The sequence below is a fragment of the Onychostoma macrolepis genome, chromosome 19 (assembly GCF_012432095.1).
Source record: "Onychostoma macrolepis isolate SWU-2019 chromosome 19, ASM1243209v1, whole genome shotgun sequence".
NCBI lineage: Eukaryota > Metazoa > Chordata > Actinopteri > Cypriniformes > Cyprinidae > Onychostoma > Onychostoma macrolepis.
The window spans coordinates 30,209,370-30,224,478 of NC_081173.1; the positions used below are offsets into that span (position 1 = coordinate 30,209,370).

General features: G+C 38.1%; 2 protein-coding genes across 2 annotated transcripts; both read left to right on the top strand.

The window, feature by feature from the left end:
- Positions 1 to 296: 296 nt before the first annotated feature.
- On the top strand, positions 297 to 3,260 carry LOC131526291 (fer3-like protein). Its single transcript, XM_058754514.1, has 2 exons — positions 297 to 317; positions 2,236 to 3,260. Exon 2 carries the CDS (start codon positions 2,630 to 2,632, stop codon positions 3,080 to 3,082), a length of 453 nt encoding a protein of 150 aa, XP_058610497.1. The 5' UTR covers positions 297 to 317; positions 2,236 to 2,629; the 3' UTR covers positions 3,083 to 3,260.
- Positions 3,261 to 5,673: 2,413 nt separating this feature from the next.
- twist1a (twist family bHLH transcription factor 1a) lies at positions 5,674 to 7,481 on the top strand. Its single transcript, XM_058754513.1, has 2 exons — positions 5,674 to 6,321; positions 7,033 to 7,481. Exon 1 carries the CDS (start codon positions 5,755 to 5,757, stop codon positions 6,289 to 6,291), a length of 537 nt encoding a protein of 178 aa, XP_058610496.1. The 5' UTR covers positions 5,674 to 5,754; the 3' UTR covers positions 6,292 to 6,321; positions 7,033 to 7,481.
- The last annotated feature ends 7,628 nt before the right edge of the window (positions 7,482 to 15,109 follow it).

The following is a 15,109-nucleotide window of genomic DNA, read 5'->3' on the forward strand; positions in this document are numbered from 1 at the left end:
AAACGGTCTCCTGCACTTTCCTTCACCTACTGTTCACACACCGAAACATGAACTGCTCGGCACGGATGCCTTCATTGTCTCTTTACTGTATTTCTTTTAGTTTTATTTCTTATTCAAGATCAATATTTACCCAGCAGTCCCGGGGGCTCAGGATTACCTCATATTCTCCAGGTCCAGCTGTGCTTTCTCAGCGTCTCCATAGCAACCTCAGGAATGTGCACATCATGTTTATCCTACTGCCAGGAAAACAGAGAGAGAGAGAGAGAGAGAGACAGAGAGAGATATATTAAGGAACGGTTTCTCTCCTTGAGTCACAGGTACTTGAGTTAAGCTTGTTCTTTGTATTAAAATTTAAACTTTTTATGTCATGTGACACATGTAATGATTAGTAGTCACTTCATAATCAGATACACTACCATTCATAAGTATGAAGTTGATATTAATCTTTTGTATACTTCTGCTCACTATGGCTGTATTTATTTGTTTAAAATTTCTGTAAAAACGGCAAAATTGTGAAATATTATTGCAATTTAAAATAGCTGTTTTCTGTGTGAATATATTGTAAAATGTAATTTATTTCTGTGATGCGCAGCTGAATTTTCAGCATCATTACTCCAGTCTTCAGTGTCACATGATCTTCAGAAATCATTCTAATATGCTGATTTGCTGCTAAAGAAACATTTCTGATAATTATCAATGTTGAAAATAGTTGTGCTGCTGAATATTTTGTGTAAACTGTGATGCATTTTATTTTTTAGGATTGCTTGATTAAATAGAAAGTTCAAAAGAACAGCATTTATTCAAAAAAGAAATCATAAATGTTTTTATGGTCAGTTTTAAACAAATTTAATGTGTCCTTGCTGAATAAAAGTATTAGTTTCTTTACTTACAAGATTACAACTTCATGGAAACTTCTCGGAAATTTCAATAGCAATGCTCATAATGCCAAAATGGAATAAATGTATTTGCCAAAATGGAAATACTACCTGACTGCCTTTAACTAAACTGACTGCCATTTTGGTTGTTTTTATATGATCTCACATCATTTTAAATCATTTGTTACATCATGTCTTAATTACTGTAATTCTGAATGCAGCACAATTTACTACTGTTAGTTTTGGTTCTAACGTTGTTCCAAGGATTCCAAAAGAATTATGATAAGATGTTGCAACCGAACTATTTTTATCAGCAGAGCAAAAATAAACAAAGTAGCCACTGCTATTTTGTGTCTGAATGTCAGTTTCTCAGTATTAGCTTCTTTTTATTGAACTGTTGTAAAAGCACCCATCACAAGCTGGATATCATGCGCTGAGAATGATACTTGGCAGAACAACAAGAACAACAAAAAAGTGTAAAGTATTTTCTTTAAATGTACTTACTGCTTCTCAAATGAAACGTAAGCTATTTGGACATTTGGACATAAAATAGATTTTTATCTTCTCTGGCACGGTGAGGTCATGCCACCATCATTTAATGACGATGGAGTGTTTTGGTTTCTGTCTGTATTTAGCAGATCAGCATGAGTTTAGACCACATAAATCAGCAGCCGCTGACTGTATTCTGGGACAAACTGCAAGAAAACCCAGCATCCTCCCACACGCATCTCTCCTCTCCTCTACCTCAGCATTTCACATCACACTCATCGTCCAAACGCTTCGCCACTGATCCACTGCCATGTGGAAATGTTACTAATTCATCAGAAACTCCTTTTTTGCAGTCAGAGATCTAAAGTTTGGGTCCTGGACACCAAAGGACTTAAGATAAGATAAGATAAGATAAGATAAGATAAAATAAAATAAGATAGCTAGATGGATGGATGATAGAATGAAGGATGGATAAATGGATAAAAAGATGGATGATGTATGGATGGATAGATAAAATGGTGAATGGTTGGATGGATGCATAGATAGAATGATAGTTGGATGGATGAATGATAGACACATAGAACGATGGATGGATGGATGGATAAAACGAATGAATATTCAATAGATAGATAAATAAAACTATCTCTGAAATGATATAAACTGATGCACTTTGATGTAAGCTGTCATGTTCTTGATTTAGATAACTCTTGGATTGTGATTCTCCTGTAAGTGAGCAGTGGAAACTTTGTCTTTTCCACGGCAACCGGCAGCTATTTGCACTAATTTGCAAAAGAAAAGCTGTGGAAGTGTAGTGTGCTCTGGGGGAATGTTATATTTGGTCTTTCACAGTAATAGAAGTCTCATTATTTAGCCTCTCAGTGCACCGGGAAACCGAGCAAACAGACCGAGTGACCCTTTGTCAAGCACCTCGTCCCCTCTCAGGATCCTCGCGGCCCTCGGCGATCAAATGGCCCTACGCAGCACGGAGAGGCCATGCAGACGTCCCTCAAGTGCCCTTCATTGAGTTGGTGAAAGAGATCTGGAGGCATTAAAGAGGACACACTCGGGGTGGAATTGAGAGGCATATTAAAACAGCAGGACTGGGGTCATGGACTGCTGCCAATAGGATCTAACTTCACGGATCTGACCAGATTTCGAAATTGAGTTTGGTGATCCACGCGACCCGGACAAACCTGGCCACCTCTTCAAGGGCAATGCAGTTTGATCATGTGCTGTTTAATCACAGTTCATAGGCTCTAAAAAGGATGGATATGCAAAAGTCATTTCTGAGTCCTGCGATGTTTGATTTGGTCAGTGATGTGGACTTAATGGAGATGATGCCGAACACATCCGTTCTGGCCCCAATGGAGACCCAAAGCGCCGACTGCAACGGACTGTTCCAGGACTTGACATCCATCCACGAACTCGACATCTCCACAGCTCGATCAAATGACTTTTACGCGCTGTCATCGAGCACCGCGTCTCCGGTGAGCGCCAGCAGCGGGAAACCCAGACGCAAACGGGTGATCAGCAGCGTCCAGCGCCAGGCAGCGAATATCCGCGAACGCAAACGGATGTTCAGCCTCAACGAGGCGTTTGACCGGCTGCGCAGGAAGGTTCCCACCTTCGCCTACGAGAAGAGACTGTCACGGATAGAGACTCTGCGCCTGGCCATCGTCTACATCTCCTTCATGACGGACATACTCGAGAACAACTGAACTTATACTCAGTGTTTCAGTCGCATTGTTTAGATGAACGTTTCTCAAGGTATTTAAAGTTTATTATGGGAAAAGAAGAAAAAAATATATATATTTCTCTGTCACTTTTGGCCTACCTTAATGGCGTGAGCTCTGTATGCTGTAATGATTGCTGGAGTTAATCATATTCAAATATGGACTGGAAAAGCATTTATGTAAGGCTTTAAAAATAAAAGTTTCAAAAGCCATTTTCGCACCTTTTCCCCCTAAAGAACCGTGTTTTTTGTGTGAAGAACATTCTAAAAATCTTTTTTTCACTATAAAGAGCGTTATGTATAGAATAGAACGGATATGAATGTTAAAGGTTCTTTATAGAACCATCGAGCCAGTAATGAACCTTATTGGGACGGTTTTACAGCTGAAAGGTTCTTTAATCCAAGACTTCTGTAGGAATTATTCATTATGACATTATTTGACTTCTAATTCTTTTAGATATTTTATAATATATATCAGAATCCGTGATGGAATAATGTTTTGCAAGTGGACAGTTAAATGAAATCTCATCTGTAGGAGTTTGAAATACACCAAAATGTATTTTTCATGTCCAGTGGTGGTGTTTTGGCGTATAGGTAGGCCTACAGTATGTTTGAATTATATTTTTAAAAATCCCCATAGGGTCTTTTAGGATTGGTTCCAAAAATGATGATTTACAGCAGGAATTCTACATTAATTGTCGCATTTGTTTTGGATTTTGAGTTGGTTTACGTTATAATTATATTTTAAAAATAACATTAGGATCCTTTAGCATTGGTTCCAAATTATCTCAGATGATGTTTGAGTGGTTTTGATGTGTCTATTACAATAAACAAATATTTTTTTTATAGCTATAAATCAAACAAAGTGTAGTCTATTTTACAAGAAAATGCAATCAGGTTTGTTTGTAATGGTTTGAAAAGTGAAAATTCTTTCTACAGCAAATTATTTTTAGTGTAGGTGTGTGGGTTTGTTTCAGGACTCTTGACAGATCTCAATGGACACCTATTACAGGTAAACCAAGAACAGGTGCCTCGCCTGGACAATCGGTTCCCAGAATGACTTTAGAATGTTGAACACTTTTGAATGAACCTCTGCATTTTTAAACCGAGAATTCCAAGTCATTTTGATCATTTATATATACGTTAAAATAAAACATATTTATCTGGCATCAATGTGTTTTGAGTGAATCTCAAAGTCACACCACAGATGTGAGCTGCGCGTTTACGCACGATGGCACGCTTGGATAAGTTTCGTCAGTGCGCCCCCTTGCGGAATCTCGAAACCTTGGCTTTTTACACTCAAAAGGGAGCGTTTCCGCGGTCTTGTGACATTAGAAGCCTTTTAGTGGTTTGAATTTGAATGTATAATGCTGCTGTGTTATATAACATTTACAGAAACTTCAGTTTGTGCAGACAAAGGAGACGCTTTGGGTGTATGGGGAGCGTGTTTGTGTTGGACTGAAGCGGCCACACAGTTTGCGCGTCGTCTGCGCTTGGCGACCCGCTGAGTCTGAAAACGCTGCAGAAGGAAACCTGACTCTGCAATAACACTAACACAGACATGCATTTCAGAACATGTTCAAATAAACAATGAGGTCTACTTAGCCAACCCAGATTCGCTCTTTTCTTTTTTACAGTGACTTGAGGTGGATTTTAGCCCGCTGGCTGAGACGAATGACACAGTTCTTCACAACTGCCAGCGCGCAAATTGGCAGTAAATTATATTAATACATTAACGGCATGATTAATGCTTTAAACGTAAAGCATCGCTACTGACCAAAGAAAACCTTCATTTTAAACTTTTTAAGAGCATTTTTGGTCCAACATTTCCAGATCGCAAATCAAAGTCTCTTCACTCATTCCAGAACCCACACTGAAATCTGTCCAGCTGAAAAGCCCTTTTTAATGATTACATATTAATCACTCCAATGGGTTTGGCAAAATAGCCAAAGATTCAGTACTGAATGTTTCAGTATTTTATGATATTACTTCTCGATTTTGACTATTTTTAGCGTTTGATGTGTTTTTAAGAAATGCATTCAATGCAAAATATTATATTCTAGTTTGCTTCTATTCTTGCAGTTCAAGCATCTGCAGACGACTATGAAGCTAAATATGTCATCAGTTCATCAGCTCATTTATCAAAATTAATCACCAGCATACCATAAATTTGTCATCGCACGTTTCAATATTGAATGTTTCAGTATTTTAGTTGGATCACACTGATAAGTTCACTGTTTTGACATGATGGATGTTTGATATCATTTTTAATATGTTTGGCAATGTTAAAATCCAAAAATAGATTCTATTCCATATTTGAATTCCATAAAGAACGTATATGTCATCGGCGCGTACGTTGTGTTTCGTTTAAACGCAGCGCTGTGATTGGTTCAGATGTTCGCGTTAAAAGAACGGCTTCTTGTATAACGCAAACCTTTTGGATCGCGCTCCTCTCCCGCCTCTCCCCTCTTGCGTCACCCGCGCTTCTCGTCCAATCGCAGGCCACCCCAAAAAGTTTGCGCGTTCCAGACTATAAGAGTCTCCAAACTTCCCTTCAAGTTTGAGAAACACCTCCGTGACGCACAAGAGGAGAAAGGGATCCCGTTCCGCCGGACAGAGGGAAACTATATTACTTGCGTTCTCCAAACATCAGAGGTGATGTTTGAAGAAGAGCCGATGCAAGAGGAGCCCAGCTCCCCGGAGTCTCCAGTGGACAGTCTGGGGAACAGCGAGGAGGAGCCAGACAGGCGACAGCAGAAGCGCTGCAGCAGGAAAAGACGCCAGAGCAGAAAGAGCGGCGAGGACGCGGATAGCCCAACGCCCGGGAAGCGGAGCAAAAAGCGCAGCAACAGCAACAGCGGCAGCAACAGCGGCAGCGGCAGCCCTCAGTCTCTGGAGGACCTGCAGACGCAGCGCGTCATGGCGAACGTGCGCGAGCGTCAGAGGACTCAGTCCCTAAACGAAGCGTTCGCGTCGCTGCGCAAAATCATCCCCACGTTACCCTCGGACAAGCTCAGCAAAATACAGACGCTCAAGCTCGCGGCTCGGTACATCGATTTCCTGTGCCAGGTCCTGCAGAGCGACGAGCTGGACTCCAAAATGTCCAGCTGCAGTTACGTGGCGCACGAGAGACTCAGCTACGCGTTTTCCGTCTGGAGAATGGAGGGCGCGTGGTCCATGTCAACATCCCACTAACGCACTGATGCGCGCTTTCGGTGCAGCATGGTATGCGATGCAAAACTTCACGAGTCTCTCCGGATCGTATTCACAGTCTGGCAGTCACAAGTTTGGACACATGCATTTTAAAAGCTTAAGAACTAAAAGCTCGTGTTTAAATGTTTCACATTGGTTTTTTAGACAAACATTATAGGGTTAATTCAGAATAAGGGCAAAAAGTGAGCCAATTTACCTGAATTCACCCCTATATATTTATTTGGAAATAGAATTTGAGTAGTTAGTGATGAGAAACCAAGTTGCACCTTATGAAGATAAGTGCCCAAAGTGAGCTGAAATCTATAAACTAAGGGAGTTTTCATTTGTGTCACATATTTTGGTCTCTAAATGATTGCCATACTTCATAATCTGTGCTATTTCAGAGTCCTAATGATTTTACTATTATTCCGCAACGTAGAAAATAGTCATAATGCATACTGTGTCCAAACTTTTAACTGCTAGCTGTAAGTTCCTCAAGAGTATTTTATGCCTAAATGAATCTTTGTGCATTTTGTGTTTTCAAAACATGGTTCTATAAAAAAGTTTATAATTTGGAAAAATGTTTTTAATGTTCATGCAACAAAGTTTAGGGGCTTTTGCAAACGTTATTAGGTAATTGATTTATTTTCTGGTATGCACAAATACTGTTAAGGCTACAAATGAAATGCATGTTATTATCAGATTCTCGTGGAATTTTCAACACTTTCATCTTTGTTTCTTCAGATTTTCGGCCTTGAGCATCGAGTCAGAGGAGCTGAACTCACTGGAAGAGCGACACCAAACAATGGCGAACATAAGGATTTATAAAGGGAAGGTTCTGGAGCGCCATGACGTCGTTGCGAGCACTTACAGTTGTGAACCACGACATGCACCAGGAATTACAATCAGATCTGTGCTGTTGTGACGGTGAATGTGGAAAACATGTGCTTCTGTCTGTAGACCAACAGAGAGACTCGCTGCAGCAAGAGACGCCGCGCTTCTGACAGCAACCGGCGTCGTATTTATTACAGAACGAATGAAGGAAATATGGAAGAAACTCGGCTCATAACACTTTCTTTGACTGGTCCTAGAAAAGACATTTATTTATTTATTATCGATTTTCACAATGCAGAATAGATCTGGTGTCTATGCATTTTCTATTTTAAATACGATGTAAATATGTGTATATTTTCTGCAATAAAACATGGTTTGAAATGTACTTATTTTAGCATGTTGTTATTGCAGTGTTATGCATTATGGATTTGAAAAGTACATGAAAACAAACGAAAATAAGCTTTTGCACATAATATTATTCGATAGCTATTATTTTAAAACGGAAAAAAGCTACTCCTGCCTGATTTGCCGTTTTTTAAATTACATTTATTTTTGAAAAGATTCGTTCTAGAAGGAAAGACTTTCATCAACATATAGGCCTACTCAGCTCATTTAAATATTGCAGTTTTGTTTTGGAAAGTAGAAGGAAAGGAAAGCATTTACCAATAAGCATTTCGAAAAATAAAACCAAGAACATTTCTTCTCAACCAGAACTGATTCTTATCTTTTAACTGTTATTAAATATTTTTAGTTATTTTCGCGCAAAATGTTTATTTTTGTTTAGCAGTAATGCTTTAAAAAAGAAAAAAAAAGTTAAACTAAATGTAATAATTGTTCTAATAACCGGACAAAATGGTTTACACAGAAAATATGTTTGCATGTTATTTTCTACGATAACAGAAATAGTGAAATATAGCTAATTATTCCTGCAGTAATGAAGACATTTGTGTCGTTTTACGCGGGTATTTTAACCCAAAAGGAGAGCATATGACAGGAGGTCTGCAGAAGCGTTTAGGATGTTGTGAAGGATCATTTGAAGGTGTAACGGGCTACAAACATGTATGGAATTCCCAGATGTCTATAAAATCGAGGGGGTCAGGAAGGTCACGGAAGGTGCGGCGGGTCAAAACCAACATTTTACAGTCAAGACTCTTGTACTGAATCAGTGAGTTAAAGGAATAATTAAGAATAGGCTAATCCTATTAAAATGCATTTAGAGGAGGAAAATGATTACTGAACGGAAGGTTTTGATATAATTATTGTAAAGTAAAATACTATAAAGCCCAACGCGACCATCTCAGACAGCCGCTAGAAACCTGCAAATATTTTTTGCAGTATAGAATTTTAAGAAGTCCTGTTTCACGAGACCCATAAGCAGGGTGTGATTCGGGTTAAGACGGTCGTTCGTGCTGTCACTGATCTCTCCAAACGTTTGCATCGGGTTCCCGTCAGAAACACGTTCAAATGCCGCCTCGATCCAGGAGTTTGGGGAGTTTGGGGACTTGGCGAGGGAGAGAGCTCAGGCACCTGAATCAAACTTATTTCTACCAGATGTTGTTAATATTTTTCTTAACGTCACGTGAATAGAACAGATGTTGAGTTGCACAGACCCGCCTTCACTGCACGCAGTCTGACACAAATATCCTTTGAGTTTCTTAAAAAGAAGTTCGACTCGATGGGATAATGATGGGATGATAAACCTGGTTTTTGTGGAATGCGTGTGTGTTTTGAAATGCAGCAAAAGGACGTGGAAAAGTCAAGGATTCGGGATTTCATCGTGCATTGAGGAAATACTTCTGGTAATTATTTCTCTAAAACTTTGCATCATTTGCATCTGGACTCGGTTTGAACTCGGTGTGTCTCGAGTTGTCTGGCTGAACATGGATATGCTGCGATTCTGTGTTTTGGCACGCGCTAATCTAGTGCTTTTCACTCAAATAAAGAATGAATAAATTATCATTTCGAATGCAAAGTTCTTGTTTTTGTTTTTATTCATGCTCAGAGAACAAATAAAAATACCTTCACTGCAAAATCAAGCATGCATTACGACTGCAGTTTATTTAGGCCTTCTGCATGATCGTCTGAAATGTCACGAAGTGTAAAAGCACGAGTGAATCCAGTTAAACGATTTGACGAATGTCGATGTAAAAGCATCAGTTCTGACCTGCAGGGCGGTGAAGATTCACCGAGCTGAATCGATTCACCATCTTCAAACGAGCACGTCCGTGTTGTGTTAAACTTGAGTCTGAGGAGAAGCTGTCGCTTCTGTGGAGCTGCTGCATGAGATTCCTGATCTGGGTCAGTTATACAGCAGTGCGTCTCTTTCATGTGTGTGACCCGATCGCTTTGACATCACGATTTAAAATCTAAAGGCCTTTAAAGACATTAATGCACCAGCATGAGTTCAAATTGTAGGTAGAAACCTATCAAATGCAAATAATGTGTACAATTGTTTTTTTGTTTTTTTTATTAAAAAAAAATATTTTGAAATCTGCTTTATAAAAAAACATGGCTTGACTGAATTAAACAGTAATATTTATACAATAAAAATTAAATGCATATTAAACAAAATTGCTCTGAAATTATGCATGTCAACAAGAAAACAGTAAAAATTCAAATTTTGATGTGGGAAAATTACACTTTAACAGGTGTAATTTCTAATAAATATCTTAAATTAAAACCAAAGTCCATTTTTACATTTCATATTTTTAATGGAATTAATCTTAAAAATCTGTTCATCAGCAATTCGGATATCTGCATGTTAAGATAGCTTTTGTTATGCATAACAATTGAGGGGAAAAAAAGATTAGTTAAATTTGATCCAATAAACAGGTGTTTTTGTAGGAAAGAGGAAAACATTTGAGTTCATGGTGAAGTAAATTTAAAACGTCTATTTTTAATCTCGAAGTGAGCACAGATATTGTTACTCTTTTAATGCATTAAAGTATTAGTTTGTTATATTCATTTTCCTAATCTTATAAACAAAGACACTCGGGGGTCCGCACAATAAAGACAAACTCAACAGAATAAGAGGGTTAACTTAAAACACAATATTGATTTTTGAAGACTCTTTGATGGTGCAGTGAGGTCAAAGGTCAGCTGTAGTTGTGTATTCTTGGACTGTTTGGTAACACGATTGTTGAGCTGAGATTGTCCACAACATACTGCTTTACTTTCGTGTCTTTTTGGCTCAATGGAAACTTCTAGCACACAACGATGCCTCAAACCGCTCAGCTCAACAAAGCGTGTCCGTCCTGGAAGACTAGATTAATATACGATTTGATTTGAGCGAAGGCCTTTTCATCTCTGATTTACTGGGTTCTGCGCTGTAAGCGGAAACACATGGATTCAGCTCTTTCATGCCACTGCTGCTCCGATCCTACAGAGGAGATTCTGATCATATTTAAATGATTATGAGCAGCCAGATCTTCTATGCCTGTTTTAATCGTGTCCAGAGATTCATCGCACTACATTTCCTTCATATTCAATGCAGACGGAGAACTGCAGATCATTCAGCCACAGCAATATCAGATTGTGCTTGGAACGGCATACTATCTTACTCATGTAATATTGCAGTCTGCAGCATATATATTATGCACAGCATGGCAATTTTCTTTGCATGTTTTGAATTAATAAAAGCCCTGTCTGATATTCTACAAAGTTCTGCAATTAAAATGTGGCTTAGTTTTTTAGTAGGAGGCAAAACGTTAACATTACCATGTTTCAGAGACATTTTTTTCTCTTTGACCATTGATTGTTTTGATGCAAACAAGGCTTCCAAATGAGAAACGCAGTGTTGAAATCTTAAAAATGCACAAACATGACCAACCGAGACATTTTATTGGTGTTAAAAGTCATCCCACACAATAACAGGAATGCAAGACATTTTCAGAACTTGAGCAATATGAAAGTATTGGCCGCATGTTGTTTTGTGGTAGGCATATTTGATTCAGTGTTTTGAATTTATTGTGGTACATTGTATTTCAGATAAACAACACGTAAAAACACAATGAAAATGTTTGGTTTCTTTACATGCACATATTACAACATAGTGGCTGTTCATGGCCAGAATAAGCTGCAAACTGAACCCAGCTTTATGTTGCAAGTTAAAAAAACAAATAAGGATTTTGGTTAGTAACCCAAAAGGTTGTATGTACAAATCCCAAAAGGAGTGATTGTGCCTGTAGTAAAAAAAAAAAAAAAAAGGTTGTTAAAATCGCTTTGCGTGACTGTAAATGAAGAATCAAGACTCTCTATTATAAAGTCTAACGAAATAAGAATCCCTTTGCTGAAACCTTAAAAATGCACAAGCATGACATTTTATTAGTGTTCAAATTCATCCCACACGATAACAGCAATGCAAGATATTTTCATAACTTGAGCAAGTGTTGGCAGCATGTTGTTTTGTGGGTTGGCATATTTAATTCAGTTTATCCAATGCTGGTCTCTTAATGTGGCATAAAACCACCCCTAAATGGCACGTAAAAACTAAACGAAAAAGGTTGATTTCTTTACATGTCAGTCAACTAGTGGCAGTTCTTGGACAGACTAAGCTGCAATTGAACCCAACTTTATGTTACAAGTTAAAAAATAAGCATTTTGGTTAGTAACCCAAAAGGTTGTAGGTTCAACCCCCAAAAGTAGTGACTGCGCCAGAAGTAAAAAAAAAAACGTCGGTGTAAATCACTTTAGGTGTGACTGTAAATAAAGAATAGCATGACGTAAAATCGAATCTTTAAAGCCTCACAAAAGTGCATTACGCTAATTCCAGATCGTAAGTGTCTGGTTTGTCCTGGTGCTCAGGTCCTCTGGATGTGTTTCTGGCGATATAATAGTGAGGTTATTGTGTATATGTACCACCCAGGCAGCTGTAATGCCATCTGCGTCACGTGCCAGAGCGACAGGACAGCTCCGGCACGACCGCCAGCCCACATCTACCTGCCCATCAGCCGGCGTGTGGTTTCTGTGAAAATAAACAGGCAATCAGAACGCAGTTCAGAGTACACAAAGACATCACACGCTCTCATGCAGGATAAAAGAGCTGTTGTCTGATATTTATTTGTGTTTGCTGGTTGCCCCCTGAAATAAGTTTCAGCCTGCCTGAAGAGGGTAAACACAATGCAAAGTAGAGAGAAAACTCTGATTTAAATCATCCTGTTGTTGCTGTCCAACAGATTTTAGTGATGGAGAGGGTGTTTCTTCAACTATGGGAGCTTTGGGAAATTAAACTCCCTTAAAACACATTTCAGACGTTCTAGTTTGTTTTATTTGTCTACTAAGAAAATCCAGCAGTGAATATACAAGCATCACAGATAAATTCTGTCATTTTCTCCCTGAAATATCATTAAAATTTTTCATTTCCAACCATCTTAAATAATGTATGTTTATTAGTGTTCTGTTGTGGAAATGACTTTTGCAATAAAAGGTTTGGCTCCATTTTCCTTTTAAGGTTCATTAGAGTTTTATGTACCCTAAATAGACATTATTAATTAAAAATAGTACATTATTTGGCAAAATAACAGCTTGAGAATATGGAAATGATGCACACTAAACTTTCTGATTAGAAGAGTTTTCTTCACACATCACGTCTCATATTTCATATATATATATATACAGTATATATAAAATTATGGATTGTCAACAACAAAAATCTAGGTAAAACTACTAGTATCGTATCTTAAAGACTTTTTAAATGTAGTATAAATAAATGATGAAAATCTAGTGAAAAGCAGGTCATGGGTTCAATTCAGGGAATGCTTAAACTGATGAAAAAAAGTACACTCTACCTTGACTGCATTAATGCTATGTAGGCTGTTTTGGATAAAAGCGTTTTCTAAATGCATAAACATAAATGTTTAATGTGACCTACATACTACATTCAATAAAAATCAACCACTGGGACAAAAAAAAGTGCCCAAAGTTGAAGTAACACCCCTATATGATGACTGAAATGAAGGATGTTCTAGGAACAAGAGAATATAAAGGACTGAGTCACTTACTGACCTGTTTCAGTAAGATGCATGAAGCCAACTCCCCTCTGACTTCCTCTGTTTCTCTTCTGGATCAGATCCCTGCTTGGAACAGAAAGTTATGAGCGTGCATTTGCCCTGCTTTATTCCCCTGAATAGCTGGAATACACACCAGGTCAAATCTATCCACTGGAAACTTTTAAAAGTGAAATATTTTAATTAGACTGGACCCCGAAACTAGCCCTCGGCATGTCCGTTTAAGCGTTTTCACGCCACTCGCCAGGAAAATCTGATGGGCTGGATCAGACACATAGCACTGCAATTTTTGTTCTTGGTTGACAAACATTGCGCATTGTTCTTGAGGTCCACAGTTTGGTTTTGTGTTCACAGATTCAGCATGAATTAGCATAATTGTGGTATGATCTGGATGTTTAACACGTCAAGCCAGGGTTAAAGACAGACTTGTGGCGTTGGACAAGCTAGCGATTGATCCAAAACTGAGAAAAGTGAGCGATTGTTGGAGCGGTGGCGTAGCGGTTAAAGTATTGTGCATGTTCTCAGTCACAATTCCCCATCTTTTTCTTCTATCTTATAAATAAAAAGTTACAATAATAAAACTTCCTTGTGGAAAACACAAGTTTAAACCAGACAAAGATGGTTTGCTGGTTTAAGCGAGATTAAAATGTAATTTAGTAACTTAATAATTAAGCCTTTAATTCTAGCATACAACAAGAAAGAGGGATCATGACATGAGAAATCAATTTTTCCTTTATGTTTTGACATATAGGCTGAGAGGGCTTTGTACAGTTTACAACGAAATCCTCATTATCTGCCATTTTTAACGTAAGAGCGGGCGCGCCATTTCTAACTTGAATGTACGAGACTTCCGGTTTTATGCTTCTAGATATTTTTAGCTATAGGTACAAAAAGCTCGTTATGCTGCTTGATATTGCAAACACTTATTTCTTATTTTAATGTAAAAATCGAATACTTTTACGTCATCGCGCCATAAGCCCCGCCCACTGGCGTTCGACGCTTAACGGCTGAACAAACACCTGGAAAAAGTGGATGGTTTATTTTTAACGCAGTCCCGGATCGCGTCGTGGGATTATATGTTTGTTCGGACATTTGAATGCAGATTGTTTTGTAAACGAGGCACATTATGGAGGGTTCGCAAAGAAACGTTTGCTGGAAGATGAAATGTATCGGATCTGACAGCAGCTGCATCGCAAACCGTAAGTAAACCAATTTCATAATGTTTTTTGTTTTTTTTCGTAAATGAGGGTTTTGTATGGATAATGATTTCAAAACACTTGCTGTGAGGGGGCGTTGATACTTTTTCTATGCATTGACATTAGCCAATCATAACAGTGGATGTTGACTGACCAGCCTTAGATGACCCGCCCACTAAAAATAGCATTTCAGATAGAGGGGCAGAATGAGGGTTGAAAATAATCATTTTTGCTTAAATATGACTGTTTTTTTTTTTTGTGTGAATTTATTAACATTATAAATGACCCTCAAGGAAAATATTAAAATAATATAAAATCCATGTCATGACCCCTTTAATTTAGTAGGGCAATAAATTAAATAATTACAACTAAAAAAGAAAGAAAAGAAAAAAATCGAACTAACCAAGTAGTAGGTAAATGAATGGCCTAGATCTGAATTTCCATATGTCCCGCTAGTCAATAAAAATCATTCTTGTACTCCCAATGCAATGCATAAAGTATACTTCCAATTGACAAATTTTCAAGCACTAATTTAACATTAAATTAAAAACTTTTTTTTTTTTTAAATCTATTTTCGGAATGCTGCTGTTCAGTTGTCAGCTAAGTGCCCAAAACCCTTAGAAAACTAGACCGGTCTGACCAGTGGAAAGCAGCCAGGTAGCCAGCTAGGAGCAGTAAATCACCAAAAAATGGATTTCAAAGTGTGTATTATCGCATCACAACATTATTCTTTTCCCTTCACAGCATCTGTGGTACTTTCTATGAAACATTCTGTCAGATGTACTG

Bases quoted from the DNA above. Each gene is read 5' to 3' on its own strand.
- LOC131526291 (XM_058754514.1), top strand. From the start codon at position 2,630: ATGGATATGCAAAAGTCATTTCTGAGTCCTGCGATGTTTGATTTGGTC.
- twist1a (XM_058754513.1), top strand. From the start codon at position 5,755: ATGTTTGAAGAAGAGCCGATGCAAGAGGAGCCCAGCTCCCCGGAGTCT.